This window comes from Manihot esculenta, chromosome 6, assembly GCF_001659605.2.
Source record: "Manihot esculenta cultivar AM560-2 chromosome 6, M.esculenta_v8, whole genome shotgun sequence".
Lineage (NCBI taxonomy): Eukaryota > Viridiplantae > Streptophyta > Magnoliopsida > Malpighiales > Euphorbiaceae > Manihot > Manihot esculenta.
The window spans coordinates 1,343,678-1,358,121 of NC_035166.2; the positions used below are offsets into that span (position 1 = coordinate 1,343,678).

At 31.0% G+C, this 14,444-nt stretch overlaps 1 protein-coding gene across 2 annotated transcripts; it reads left to right on the plus strand.

The window, feature by feature from the left end:
- Window positions 1-19: 19 nt before the first annotated feature.
- Window positions 20-11,152, plus strand: LOC110617748 (peroxisome biogenesis protein 3-2). Of its 2 annotated transcripts, XM_021760731.2 has the most exons (8): window positions 20-269; window positions 398-445; window positions 920-1,081; window positions 1,234-1,436; window positions 1,538-1,668; window positions 8,654-8,781; window positions 9,118-9,348; window positions 10,731-11,152. In XM_021760731.2, the coding sequence occupies exons 2-8, from the start codon at window positions 432-434 to the stop codon at window positions 10,984-10,986; spliced, it is 1,125 nt and encodes a 374-aa protein (XP_021616423.1). In that variant the 5' UTR covers window positions 20-269; window positions 398-431; the 3' UTR covers window positions 10,987-11,152. The 2 variants fall into 2 exon arrangements, with proteins under 2 accessions (XP_021616423.1, XP_021616422.1); XM_021760730.1 differs by having other exon boundaries at window positions 20-445.
- Window positions 11,153-14,444: the final 3,292 nt, after the last annotated feature.

Here is a 14,444-nt window from a genome sequence, read left to right on the forward strand (position 1 = left end):
AGCGAAGCAAAGCCGTGAAAAGGACAACACTACATTGAAATTCTCATTTCTAGCTCTGCCTTTTTCTCTTCAATTTTTATCTAAACCCTCCAAGTTGCTGTAATTAGCGTTTCTCATCGATACCCTCTCTCTCTCTCTGTGCAAACCCTCAATACTCTCTTCATATACAGGGCTCTTCTTATCGTTTGTGCCCATCTCTTAATTTGAAGCTTAAGTTTGCCATTTCATTGCCTGCCGGCGGGATCTCCGAGGGCTGTCTGTGATAAGAGGTGTATTCGTTTGTCAATTAGGTTTTCAAGGACCTTCTTCTTTCCTATAGCTTGAGAGGGTTGATCATTCTTTACTTACTGCTTGCTTTTGTATTTCTGAAATGGATTTGCATCCTGTAAACGCTTAGAGATGGACTTTTGGGGGATTCTATAACTTCAAAAATGCTTGGTCTAAGGTTGTTATCTTTATCTTTTTCTCACCTTTTGTAGTTCTAATGTGTTGGGTATCTGTTGAATTCGCCTGCTTCTGCTTTAATTGTTTGCTTCTTAATTTGGGTTATCACTGCTATGCGATTTTATGTATGGGTTTACTCAAGAGTAACTGCTTTCATGGTTTAGTTTGGTTATATTGATTTTCTGGGTCTAATCCATTTCTTAATTTCATGTTTCAATCTTACAAAAAATGGCACTTTTGTTCTTATGTTACTTGCTAATTTTGTTTTTGCAATGCATTTCTTTCTTTCATGCTTGATATCTGCTAGAAATAGTCCTTTTGAGCTTGCGTTGACAAATTTCATGGTCCATTTTCTTTGGTTTCCTTCTGGCTAGCTTATGTGTTTCAACCATTTGCTTTTCTGATAATGTTTAATAAAAAGTGATTCGTAATTTAAATTGCTGCTCGTTGATTCGGCTAACTTTTGACAATACAGGGAGTTTTGGAGAAGGCATAGGAGGAAAATTCTTATTGCAGCAGGTGTTTTTGGAAGTGGGTATTTTTTCTACAAATTGTATAATGCACATAAGAGTAGCCTTGCTGATTTGGAGAAGCAACTTGCAGACGAGCGGGAGCATGAAGAGCTTATCAAGGCTCAGTTAAGAGAAATCCCAGTCCCTTCTTTTTCTTTGCCTCCTCTTGTAGTTGTTATTTTCTTTTCTTTTTAGGTGGATTTTGGTGTGGAGGACTGTGGAATTGTGAATTTTCTAATTTGGTTCTTGTACTGGATGTTCTTTGATTGATTGATAGAATGCAAGCCCATTTCGAGAGCATTCAGAGGATAGCTGATACAACAACATTGCCTCATGCAATGCACTACTTAATCAGCCGGATTGCAGAAGAGTTGGATCTTTTGCAGCTCATAGAGAGGTTAATGAAAGGGAAGGGTGGTCAGCCCAACACTCTGTCACCTTCTGAGAAGCTTGAGCTATGGGACAGACTCAAAATCTTAAGTATACAGCTGCAATATGCTTGTGTCTTTTTATTTGTGTTTTCAATAATGTATATGTTATATTCAAGGTTGTTTATAATTTTGTGGCTGTGGCTGCTGCAGGTTTCACAAGATTGGTGGTCTCCCTATGGGCAATGACAATGCTTAGCTTGTATATCAGAACTCAAGTAAATATTCTGGGAAGACATTTGTATATTGATACAGCACGTGGTCTTGAAAGCTCGCACTTACTTGTAAGAATCACTCTTTTTTTTTTTTTTTTTTGCATACACCCAGCTTGTTCTCATTGATTGATGGTATTTTTTTGGGAAGTTCTCTGAAAAATTTTCTCTATTTTCTGATTTTTTAATTTCTCGTAGTTATTTTTCATACATTTAGTCCAACGTGATTGATTCCTGTGCTTAGGAACAGGGTGAGCTTTCCGAAACTGTGATTATTCATACATTACTATTACTCATCATCCTATAGGTGCCATTCTCTGCTAGGCTTTCTTTGAATTTTGGCTTAGGCACCATATAAATGGCTTGCATTTGGGGCCTTGGGGGCTGCTTTATGGAAAGAGTTCTACTTTTCTTTTGTCCCTTTTAAATTTTTTATTTTTTTGTTATTATCACCAACAACATTTTTTTTACTATTATAACTGCAATTTGCTGGAGCCTCTGAGGTGCCTGCACAATATTTTTACTACATGAAGGAAGCAGAGCATCAAATGGGGCTTTGGTTGCCTATTATGTGCTTCCTTGTGTTTGTGAGGCAGACCATAGTTACTGGGAGTGCACTATGCAGCGGGTTGTGTTATGGGGGCAGGAAAGCTGTATGCTCCTTGGTTATCACTGGGTAATTTTGGGGGGAGGGGGGAGGGAGACTTAGTCAGTTCTCTCTGGATGTGGTATGTTTGAATAGTATCTTCAATTTCTCAGGCAAAAATTAATTATCTCATCAATATTCATATAACATATAAATTTGCATAACATAAGATTTTTATGTGTAAATTACTAAATTATTATAAATTTCTTGAAACTAATTAATATTTATGCTAATTAATGTATTGTTTTAAATAAAGCAACTAATTATAATTTTCTATTCCATATAATTTTTTAACCTTTTGAAAGTTCTAATAATAATTTGCTTTCAATTTGTTTAGTTATCTTTTAAAATGTATTGATAAATTAATATTTTAATTTAGTCTTTGAAAGTTGTAATATTTTAGTTAATATTTTTTTTGAGCCAATAAGGTGAACACCCATTACCCAATAATTTAGACACTGAAAATGTCAAAATAGGACTTAAAGTTCTGATGGGCTAAAAATTTCAGTCTCATTTGATGGGCTACAAATAGGATTCAGATTTGAGGAACAAGTCTATTGTTCCCATGTCTTGATGGCTTCTGATTTCGATGGGTTATCCAACTTTAATAGCATAGACACAATAAAACCCCTTAAATACGATTTTCTTCACAGTTTCAGGCTATCTTCTTTGTCCTCCTTAATTGCAGCAAAACAACCAACCTTTCAGCTCCTATGAGCCGTCTTCTTCATCCCCTTTCTTCAGGTACTATTGTTTTATTAAAGGAAAAAAAAAGATAATCTATCTCCTTCATCCCCTTCTTATAGTATTGCATCAAAATCCAACTTCATCCCCTCTACTCTTTTGTGATTTGCACTGCTTTCTTCTCCCCTGAAACAGAGTCATTTCTCTACCCTTCTACCTTCCTTCCTGGCTGCTTGCGTACTTCCTTGTCCTCCTACCCTGTGGATGGTATGCAGTGTCATCTATGCCATGACTTTGTCGCTGCAGCAGCAGAAGCACCGACCAGGAGGCATTATGAAGCCCTGCTGCTGAGAAGAACAACTGAAAAGAGTAATAACAAATGAAAATTTCAGTTTCCGTCCATTTTCCTTTTGATGATTTTGTGCTGGATGAATGGGATCACTTGATTTGGTGATCCTGATTGCATCCCAAGCATTTTGGATGCAAATGTCCCTCAAATGGGAATTTGCGATTTGAGTCATGGAATGTTGTTAGGATTCTTAGAAATGGGATCGAGTTATGGGACGAGGTTGAGGAATTAATGGATCAATGGATGAAGAAGGAAGTGGTTGTTTCTTTTTTTGACCTCTGAGAGAACGTGAAAATCTTTTGAATTAAGTACTCAACAACTTTTGACAAATTAATTATGTCTCCTTTATTATTTCAACTGAATTTATATACAAAAGGAAGAGATAATCTCTTCCTATAAACAAGGGAAGTTATTAGTATAATCAGAACATAAAGGATCACCCTCCTATAACTAAGGAAAATGGAAAAAAAAATAAAGCAAAATAATAACAACACTATTAACCACTAACAACACCCTTAACCACTAACAACACTATTAACCATTAACAGCACTACTAATCACCATTAACACATAGGAGATAGCACTACTGGCAAGTAAAATATCATGGATAGTAACAATATATGGAGCTAGTTTTTCTCAACTGCATTACTTAACTTGGTCTTGCATTTCAATATTTTTCTTTCTCTATGTGTGAATCTCTTGTATATTAGTAAGGGTCTGCTAACATTACTCTCCCCATGTTGATGTGCTTATCCTTAAGCACGATGTGCTTGTCCTTAAGCGCGAGAGGAGGGAGTTCTTTCAACTGAGTGGTAGTTTGCCAAGATGGATCCTTCTCATCATTCCCCGTTTGTTGTTAACGGAAAAAATCTCACAACGAGTTAACCAACTCAAAGGATCTTCTTGTCCATTGAATCGTGGAAAATCCAATATAGCGAATTTAGGGACCATAGGAGCGCTACTAGAAGAATTAGATCCTGCACAAGTTGAATTGGCTGCCCCTTATAATTTTAAAGCTCGACTTTGGGTACTGCCATCTGAGATGAATGCAGACTGTTTGGTGCTAACAACAACTCTTGTGAGTTCTCCAATTTTGAATTGAGTTCCTCTTGTCTGGATTTATTGGCAGCCTATTCTTTAAGAAACAAGATTAAAATTCTATTGAGTTGATATTGGATTGAACTCTTGGCTTTGATACCAAACGTTAGGATCCTTAGAAGTGGGATCGAGTCATGGGATGAGGTTATGAAATTAATGGATCAATGGATGAAAAAGAAAGTGGTTGTTTCTTTTTTTTCTTTTCTTGTCTCTGACCTGTGATGAAGATTGTACAAGTTCATTAAAAGAGAATTTGAAATCTCTTGAATTAAGTAATCAACAATCTTCGGCAAATTAATCATGTCTCTTTTGTTATCTCAACTGACCTTATTATCTCAACTGAACTTAAATAGAAAGAGAAGAAATAACCTCTTCAAGGAAAGTTATTAGTATGGTCAGAACATGGAGGATCACCTTCCTATAACTAAGGAAACTAAGGAAAGTGGAAGAAAACAAAGCAAAACACTAACACCACTACTAAAAGCACTATTAACCACTAATAGCACTACTAACATCACCATTAACACATAGGAGAGACAACATTACTAGCAAGTAGGATATTATGGGTAGTAATAGCATATGGAACTAGTTTTTCTCAACTGCATTAGTGTCTTTGACTTGGTCTTACATTTCAATATTTTTCTCTCTATGTGTGAATCTCTTGTATATTAGCAAGGATCTGCTAACAAATGTGCATTTGGGGATTACGTGAATCTGGCATCAATGAGGTAGACTGTTTCCAATGGGAGGCTTGAGCTTGCATTTTAATTTTTGTCAGATCTCCAGTCTTTCAGAGTACAAACAGTAATAAATTCAGCCTTAATCCCAAACTAATTGGGGTTGGCTATATAAATCCTCTTCGCCATTTGGCTCTGTTTGAAACTAGTTCACATTAATATCAAACAATTGTAAATATCAAGTTTTTCTGAGTAACTGGTAAATATAGAGAAGTTTATGGGAGAATTTGATTCACGGATGTGGTCAGAAAGGGAATTTGTTGAAGGAATAGAATTATTGATATAACTAGGGCCTAAAGGTTTATGCTATACAATTGACAGGTTGAGTGAGTGTGGAAGTATGAAGCAGCACCTAAGGAACTGAAGTTACGAAACACAGGTTAATGTTGGTTTTTTTAAAATGTTATATTCTGATGATTATCATGAGTTCTATTCTTTCTTCTTCAGTGAAGTTTATTATTGGAAATAATTATGTTAGGAAGAAAACATTCTACTTTGGAGGGCGATATCTACTAAAAAAAAAAAATTACGTGTCCCTTGGGATATTAAAAACTGATTGAGTTTTCAAATGTTACTTATTGGAGCCCTTATCCAATAATGTCATGGGTACTCTTTGTATTTATGAGATTCTGTGTGTATATAGGGCTTTGGAGGACCTGTAGTGCGGTTTCATCAGTGTGATTCAGAATAGACTGAAAAATCTAGGGATAGGAATCCTAACTTCAGAGGCTTTAAGGAGGGGAAACATTCTATTTTGGACATTAGATTTGGCACAGATATTGTGACAGGAGTGGGAGAAAAAGAGTGAGAAGTGAGGGAAGAAAACCCTTTCCCTCTTGCTGGGTGGGTAAGGTGGGAGGGTCATGTTGGGGGAATCAATTGAGAAGGATGGTCTCTTATGAGTGCTATGCTGTTTATTTTTCATTTTTCAAGAAGACTTCACATCATTATGTGACATCCAAAATGTTACTAAGTACTTCTTTGTATAGCAAATTTCAGTATGTTCTTAAGCAACTTGTAAACTTGTAGCTAGCTAAATCATAAGCTGTTACCAGTGGCAGCTACAAGCTTGTAATTTTGTTTATTTTTTTTACCATGAAGTTGTGGTGTAGTACTTTCTTTTAGGTGACTGATTCAGTTTACATGAATCTGGGAAACAATCATAATAAAGTATTAAATATTAGACTAGTAATCTCTAGCATCCTAGAGAATATTTGTTGGAAGATTGCTATCTTTGTGTGTGCATATATTCCTATGTCATGAGTCCATCATATTTCTCTGTTTTGGCTGGTTTTTTGACCAACAATCTCAAGCATGTTGGTTTGTCCGTAATAGCTTCATGGGGTTGCTTCCTTTGGAGAATCATGCATGTTTTGGGGGTGAAAGGGCCAGTGATTTTCCTTTTGCTTTAGATTAATGGTTGATTAGTGATTCAGTATCTATATACACTTGCGCACACAGACACACCCGCGCAATGGTTTGCACCTACTTAATTGTTATGTGAAAAAAAAAAGTGAAAACAAATGCAATGCTCGTATGGAACTTGATGTTTAACTTCAACTATAACATAAATGCTCCATTTGCATTGCTTGAGCCTTGATGTGGTAACATCAACTATTTCTCTGCATTTTAAAATTTGTTGTGCTTCAAAGGAAATAGGAAATTTATTAACAGTAAAAATTAGCCATCTTTGTTGGTGCCAACACTATTACATATTCATTAACAGTAAAAATCAGGCAGCTTTGCCATGCTATGGCAGTTGCTGTCAAGCTTGAAGTTGGTCACAACACTACTACATAGTCCATGACTTCCAGCCATGGCTGCATGTTCTCATTGTCATGGGCCTTGCTTGTGGTGCTTCTGGCACTTTTTCCTTCACATGAGTACCTATTTATGGCACTTTGAAGAAGGCAATCAGCTGAAATTGTGACTTAATAGAATAATTTGACCAACTTATACAGAATGATAAATGAAGCTGAAAATCAAGTTGCATTCTCATAGGCTATCAAAACAAGAAATTGCTTTTACTTACCCTCCGTTTGGTATGATTCATTTCACAAGAAAATTATTCAAATGAATTCTGACAAAGTCTTACGTGATTCTATTCTTTAAAAATGAAAATTTTGTAAGTTAAAAAAGAAACATTCCAAATAAGAAATTTAATAGAAAAGAAATGAATTGAATTCTTGTAAAATCTTTGATATAAAACAAGGGGTGATATTGGGAACCCAACCAGAATTGACTAATTTAGCTTCTAAAATGATAACCAGTTATTTTTCTCAAACTTAAATATGGAATACTAATGGGAGCTGGGTTTTTTTTCTACAATGACATCTCTTCAGCTGCAGGACTGCAAATCTGATAATTTACCAGGACCATGGTTGTTAAAACCAGATCGGACCCGATTTTCTAAATCGGACCGCTCTCTTTTAATTTAAAAAATTGTACTTTTGCTTTTATCAAGATTTGATCTTGTGACCCTCATGATAAGACAAACTTGCTTTACCAATTGAACTAATTCAACTTGCTGCACTCTCTTACCACTTAATATATATAGTACACTTATTAAATTACATTAATACAAAATAATTATGAACTACTAACCAGGAAAAAAGAAGAAATTATAATTAAATACTTGATATTATTAATGATTTAGTTTGTTAGGCAAGTTAAATTATTATCTTATTCTTTTATTTTTTTATTTCTTAGAGTAAAAAAGTACATAAATTTTTATGATCATTGTTTCACATAAATATAACAATATTTATTTTCATTTTGTTATTATAAAATTTTAATTTAAAGTTTTTCTCTTTTTCATATAATTAAATATTTTATTTAAAGTTTTAAGTGGTTTTCTAAAAATATTTAGATCTTAAAATATAAGTAAAATTTTTTTGTAATTATTGATAGAAATATATACAAACATTAATTATAATAAAAATATTATTATTTTTTATTATTTATTTAATGATATATTGGTTAATATTATTATTTTTTATTATTTATTTAATGATATATTGGTTAAACTCCGGTTCAACCATGGTCGAACCTCAAGCTCTTAACCCTCAGCTCTCACCGGGTCATTGACTGGGCCTGGTTTAAAAACATTGACCAGGACTGGTTGCTGGGTTTGAATTCCCACAGCTGCATCCATTCAGTGGAAGTCAATAAAGCATTGTGCAGCTTGTTCGTTTTGGCATTTTGTACTAGTAGCTTATCCATGACCTTTTAAATGTTGACATCAATATAATCTGTATTTACCTTGGCTTTCTTTAACTAAATTTCTTACTGCAACTTCTGCATTAGCATTTTTACTTGGCCATTATTTTGTCATTGTTGGACATTTGCCTGTCCATATGATTTAAATTTCTTGTTGTGAACTTCTGATCTTGCTGTTACACCGTATGTGCCTAATTGCTGCTTATTATGCTGTGGATACTGCATCCTACTCTCACTATGTGAGGTCTTGTTAGTGCTCATCCCGTGTGTTCCGCGTATCTTGTCATTTCTCTGAAAGCATTTCTTTTCCTTCCTTTTTATCAGGAGGATGTTGAACTCATTGAAAGGGATGACCAGCAAAAGTTTTTAGCAAGTTCTGATTTTCTTGCTAATTATGGCATGCCAGCACTGATTTCTAATATCCAGGTAGCAGCTACAGAGGTTCTCAAGGGGTAAGTTTTCCTTGTTCATTTGGGAAGTATATGCTAACCGCTTCCTCTTTTAAATTGTAATAAATATTTGTGAAATTAAATGATATCAAACTTTTTACTCTGAAAAAATTATCAATTCTCTCTAAAGTGAAAGTATTGGCCATGTTTGAAGTTCTGTTGGCACTTTTTTGATATTTGATACATGGAGACTGCAAACCCACCTTTAAGCACTCAGATTTCTGTTGCTGAAACGATGTGAGGTCAACTTCTCTGAAGTTACCCTAAATTGCATGGTGAAAAATACAGAAACCATTATATCTCTGGTCTGTTAATCTCCTACAACCTTAATCTGTGCAGAAAACAGTTGAGAGATCCCTTCACCACCACGACTCTTCATGAAACTTTAAGTCAGATACTTGACTTGTTCATGAGCAGGGGAAGTCCACATCATTGGGCAGACTACGTGATGCCTGAAGATGCCAGACTCTACAAGCAAGCCGTAGGTTCCAGCAGTGGTGAAACAATATCTATCACTGATACCACGAAATTTGAACAGCTTATGGCAGAGGCTCGAGCAGTGCTATCCAGGTATCTCTACAATTCCGGTCAAGAAAATGTGTGTATATCTGAGGTGCAATGAGTTGCAAGTACTATTTTGAAATTCAAACAAATTTTATAAAGTTAACTGTGTTGCCCTTCTACCAAGAAGGGCCTGTGCATTTGTTTGATCTCTCGTAACCTGTCATGGAGCAGGATTCTCAGTCGCAGAAAGATTAGAAATTGGAGATGAAAATAGAGAAAGAAAGCAAATAATGAATAGAGAAGAGAAAAAAGATTAAAAAAGAAGTTATAGAGGGAGAGAATAGATCTTCATTGATTAGAATTTGAGAGTGACATTCCTGGAGCTATTTCAGCTATTCTATAGACCAGATTCCGGATAGTAACTGCTTCTAACTAATTTTCACTCCAACTCTCTGTGGACATCTATCTCCATCGATTACACTTATTAAATATTTCTAGCTCTGTGGACGTCTATACCCCTTTAGCACATTCTTGTCCACAAAAATGTGAAAAATTGGAATGAATAGAGTCTCCAAGTGGCACCCTTGGCTGGTAAAAGGTGGAGGTTCAGCTGAAATGGCCAGATACTCTCATCTTCAGTTGGAATTATGGACTCTTAATTGAAAAAGAGTTAAACTTACTTCCTTTCTCTTCTCCAAATTTCTCATGCTTGTTCCTTTAAGATCATATATGGTGTCTAAACTTCTCTCTCTCTTTTTTGATATCCCTCATTCATCTTCCATAAGAACCTCTGATACCAACTCTGATTTTGCCCTGTTGTACCCATATGGGATATGACATGGAATATGTATTGGATATGGATATGTGTTCGACACGTATTCATGCACTTGAATATTGAGTGACATATTCATGCATAGTTAATAGAGTATTTTTTTTCTCTCATGATGAAGAGTATGTATTTAGATAAAAGTAGTTATTTGGCTATATTTTAGATGATGTAATTAGCTTTATTTGATCATCTATTTAGACTATAATTATTATTATATAACTTTACTCTTTTATTCTAGTTTATTTTTTATGATGTAATGTCCGAGTCTAGTTTTAGATCCATATCCTCGTATTTTTAGAAAGCTGACAAGTCAGACATAGGGATATGCACCCATTTGACAACAGTATCCGAGTCCAAGTAACATAGATAAGAACTATAACAATTGAACCCACACTCTTTTTTTAACTCATTTTAATTTTCTTTTTTTATTGGTAACTATAAAGAATTCCCTGTGCTTTCTTGCACTAATTCCTCTGGCAACATTATAATTTGATGTCATTTTCATTATATGATTTGTAATAGTTGTATCTGTATTATAGTAGCTAGTGAGCTGGTGAAATCAATCACAGTCACAGAGATTCTAAAGTATATTAAAAATGGCCATTTTCATCCCTTGCAGTGCTGAATTTGGTAGAGTTGTGGAAATATCATTGAAAGTAATGGTGGAAGCAGTGGTGGCTGATATGGGGGCTGAGTCCAGTGGAGGCAGCCTAGCATTGGGAATGCCATTGGCAAGACTTTTGCCACGAGTTGCGCAAATGGGTCCGTCACTGTTTGATGAATCAAACCGAAATCGGTTATTCCAAATCCTCCGGAGTGTATCAGAAGTTGAACTCTTCTTCACCCTCCTTTATGCGAATATGCCAACCTCTTAGACTAGTGAGAATTTAGACATTTTCATTTTGATTTTCATACCAGTGCACCATTGTAAAAAACTTGAATGGTATTAGGTGTGGATTTACAAAATTTGAACTATATAAAACGAATAAAGCTGTAATTTTTTTTACTAAATAATATTTAGTATGCAATTGATCGGTTCAATTTTAAATTAAATTAATACATTTGTACACATGAACTTAAAGTGATTTTGCTGATGCAAGAAATCGAGATTTTCAGTAAAGTTATCCCATTCAGACTTTTGCTTTGTTCATAGTACTTAGTCTGACTGATGAAGGCATCTTTTTTGATTTCGAGGTTATGAATTTGCCTTCGCCTCCATTATCCTTCCTTAATTGGGCTTTAAATATTCATAGTCAATGAGAAAAAAAAAATCAGTTTACCAATGTGAAGTTCAGAATACGGTCACATTCAGAATACGGCATCAGTATTCGATTTTAATTAAAAAAATTAATCGAATTAAATTAATAATATTAATTTAAATTAAAAAAATTGATCGAATCGAGTTAATTTTAAAATTAGGTTTAATTTTTTATTTAATTCGGTTTGGTTTGATTTTTAATTTTAAAAATTTTAGTTATTTTGGTTTAATTTAGTTTTGATTAGAAAAAATTAAAAAAATTGATTCGATTGATTGAATTGAATTAATAATATTAGTTTAAATTAAAAAAATTGATCGAATCGAATAAATTTTAAAATTGGGTTTGGTTTTTTATTCAATTCGGTTTGGTTCGGTTTTTAATTTCAGAAATTTCAGTTATTTCGGTTCGGTTTGATTTTAATCAAAAAAATTGAAAAAATCGAACCGAATCGATTAGTGATAATAATATGTTATTTTAAATAATATAGAGAAATTAAATTATATTAAGATTAAAATATTTTAATTAAATTTTAAAATATTAAAAATAAAGTGTAAAAAATAAAAAATAATAATTAAAAATCGAAACTGATCAAATCGAACCGAATCGAATCGAATCAGATCGATTAAATTCTATTCGGTTTCTGATCAAAATCAATTCGATTTGATTTTTAAAAATACTAAAATTTCTATTTTCGATTCATTCGGTTCGATTTAATTTTGAACCAAATCGATCGAATGTTCACACTTAATTCAGAACAGGGATAATAGCGAATTTTTTAAAAAAATTATTTAAATTTTAATAAATATATTTTAAATTATAAAAATTAATTAGTGTATTTTAAATTAATTATTTAAATTTATTTAATCGTTAAATTTATCAGAAATATTATCTCATTAGGATTAAAAATTAATATTTTAATATAATTTAAATATAATTATTAAAAAGCTTCATATTTTATTAATTTTAATAATTATACTTTCAGCTTTTTTTAATAAATATATTTTAAATCAAATTTTTATCTATTTAATTTATAATTTTGATTTCACTTATAATTTTATACTGCACATTTCTAAACGTTAATAACTTATATTTTTTTTGTATTGATAAATATAATTTTTTTTATATAATTATCAGTTATAAGTGTTGTACTAATTATACTACTGAAAAGTTAAGAATCACAATATCACAATTCTTATTATTTGTGGCAAAATAAATTTATTTATGAGTATATTTTATATATTGTATAATAAATTTATCCATTACACATTTATTAAACAGATTATTAACTTTATTTTAAATTTAGAGAATTGTAATTTTTAATTTACTAGAATTAATATTATCATAACACTTATAATTTATAAGTACACAAAAAGATGAAAAAAATGAAAAATGAGTTATTGAGTCTTAAAAATATGTTATTTAAAATTATAAATAAATTAAATTAAAATTAAAAAGTAAACAAAATTGAAATATTAATTTATAGTATATTTGTTAAAAAAGAAGTTTAGAGTATAATTATTGAAATCAATAAAATTTAAAATTTTTTAATAATTATCAATTATATTAAAGTATTAATTTTTGATGCTGACTAGAATAATAACATATCATTTTTATTAGATTTAACTGTCAAATTTAACTGCCGAAATAAATAAATTTAGTCAATTAATTTAGAATATATTAGTTAATTTTTATAATTTAAAATATATTTATTAAAATACAAATGTTTTAGAATACAAAATGGGTGTAATAACAAATTAAAAAAATAATTAATAAAGATAATAGATATATAAAATTCAAGTTCTATTTTGTTTTATCGTTAAAGATTTGGATTAAATTTTTAAATATCTTTTTATGAATTTATAAATTTTATATTTATAATAAAAAATTATAGTATTTAAATTCTTAGTTCGGTGATAAGTACATTTAAATAAATTTGATAGATTTCAGATTCTATTCTTTCAATTTTTATTTTTTAAAAAAATTATAATAATTTGACACGACTTATTTAATACGAATGGACACGATATAATGATTTTAAAACTTATAATAATTTTAATCATTTATTAATTTAGTAATATATAAAGAATATAAACTCTAGTATGAAATAAGCAAGTAAGTTTATTTGGTTTGTTATATAAAATTTAAAAGAGAAGATAAAAAAAATAAAGTATAAATATTTAATATAATAAATGATTAAGTTTTCATTTTCTCATTAATTATTTCTAAATCTATGTAATTTGCGAATTGATGAGAATAATAAAGCATTTTTTAAAAGACATTTATCCAAAAGAATATATATTTTTGGACTACTACAATTTATTGATTTTTTATTTTAATATTTTCAATTTTAAAGTGGAAAAATAAATTAATAATTTTTTAATTTTCATTAACATGTTTTTAGCATTCTTTTGGTTTTTTTGAAAGAAAAGCAAAGAAATGATGGGTAAAGGAAGACATTGGAAAAAAACAAACACTAGTACATAATTTTTTTAGTAAAATATAAAATGTGAAATTTTTATTTTAAAAATTTATTATTTAATTCGAATGGTATAAAAAATTTATTAATTAGTCTATTAATTTTAAAAAATATTTTAAAATATCTCTATAATATAGCACACCGATTTATCCTGACCTTAGAAACAGAACTGAATTGTTATTAAAAGTATGAGAATTTTAATAGAGCTTTTAATACTGTATAAACTCTACTCACACGCTCGATATGAGAATTAAAAATATATTAATTACAATAAATATATAAAAAAATTTAAACTCGAAATATCATTCAAATGAAGAGTAATTAAGTTACTCTTAATTACCATATTAAAAAATTGTTTTTATTAATTATTTTAAGTGTTTAGTAATTTGGTTAAAAATACAAATTTGCTTTATAGTTTGTCAAAAATACTAAATTTCATTTTTTTTCAAACTGGCCTTCAACTATTAATATGAACTGCGTTCTATTTAATGTATTTAGCTTTATTTGGATATATTTGGCCTTTTATTAATTGTTTAGGAATATTTAAAAAAATAAAAAATTTAATACTTTTATTATATTATACAGTGAAGAAATTTAG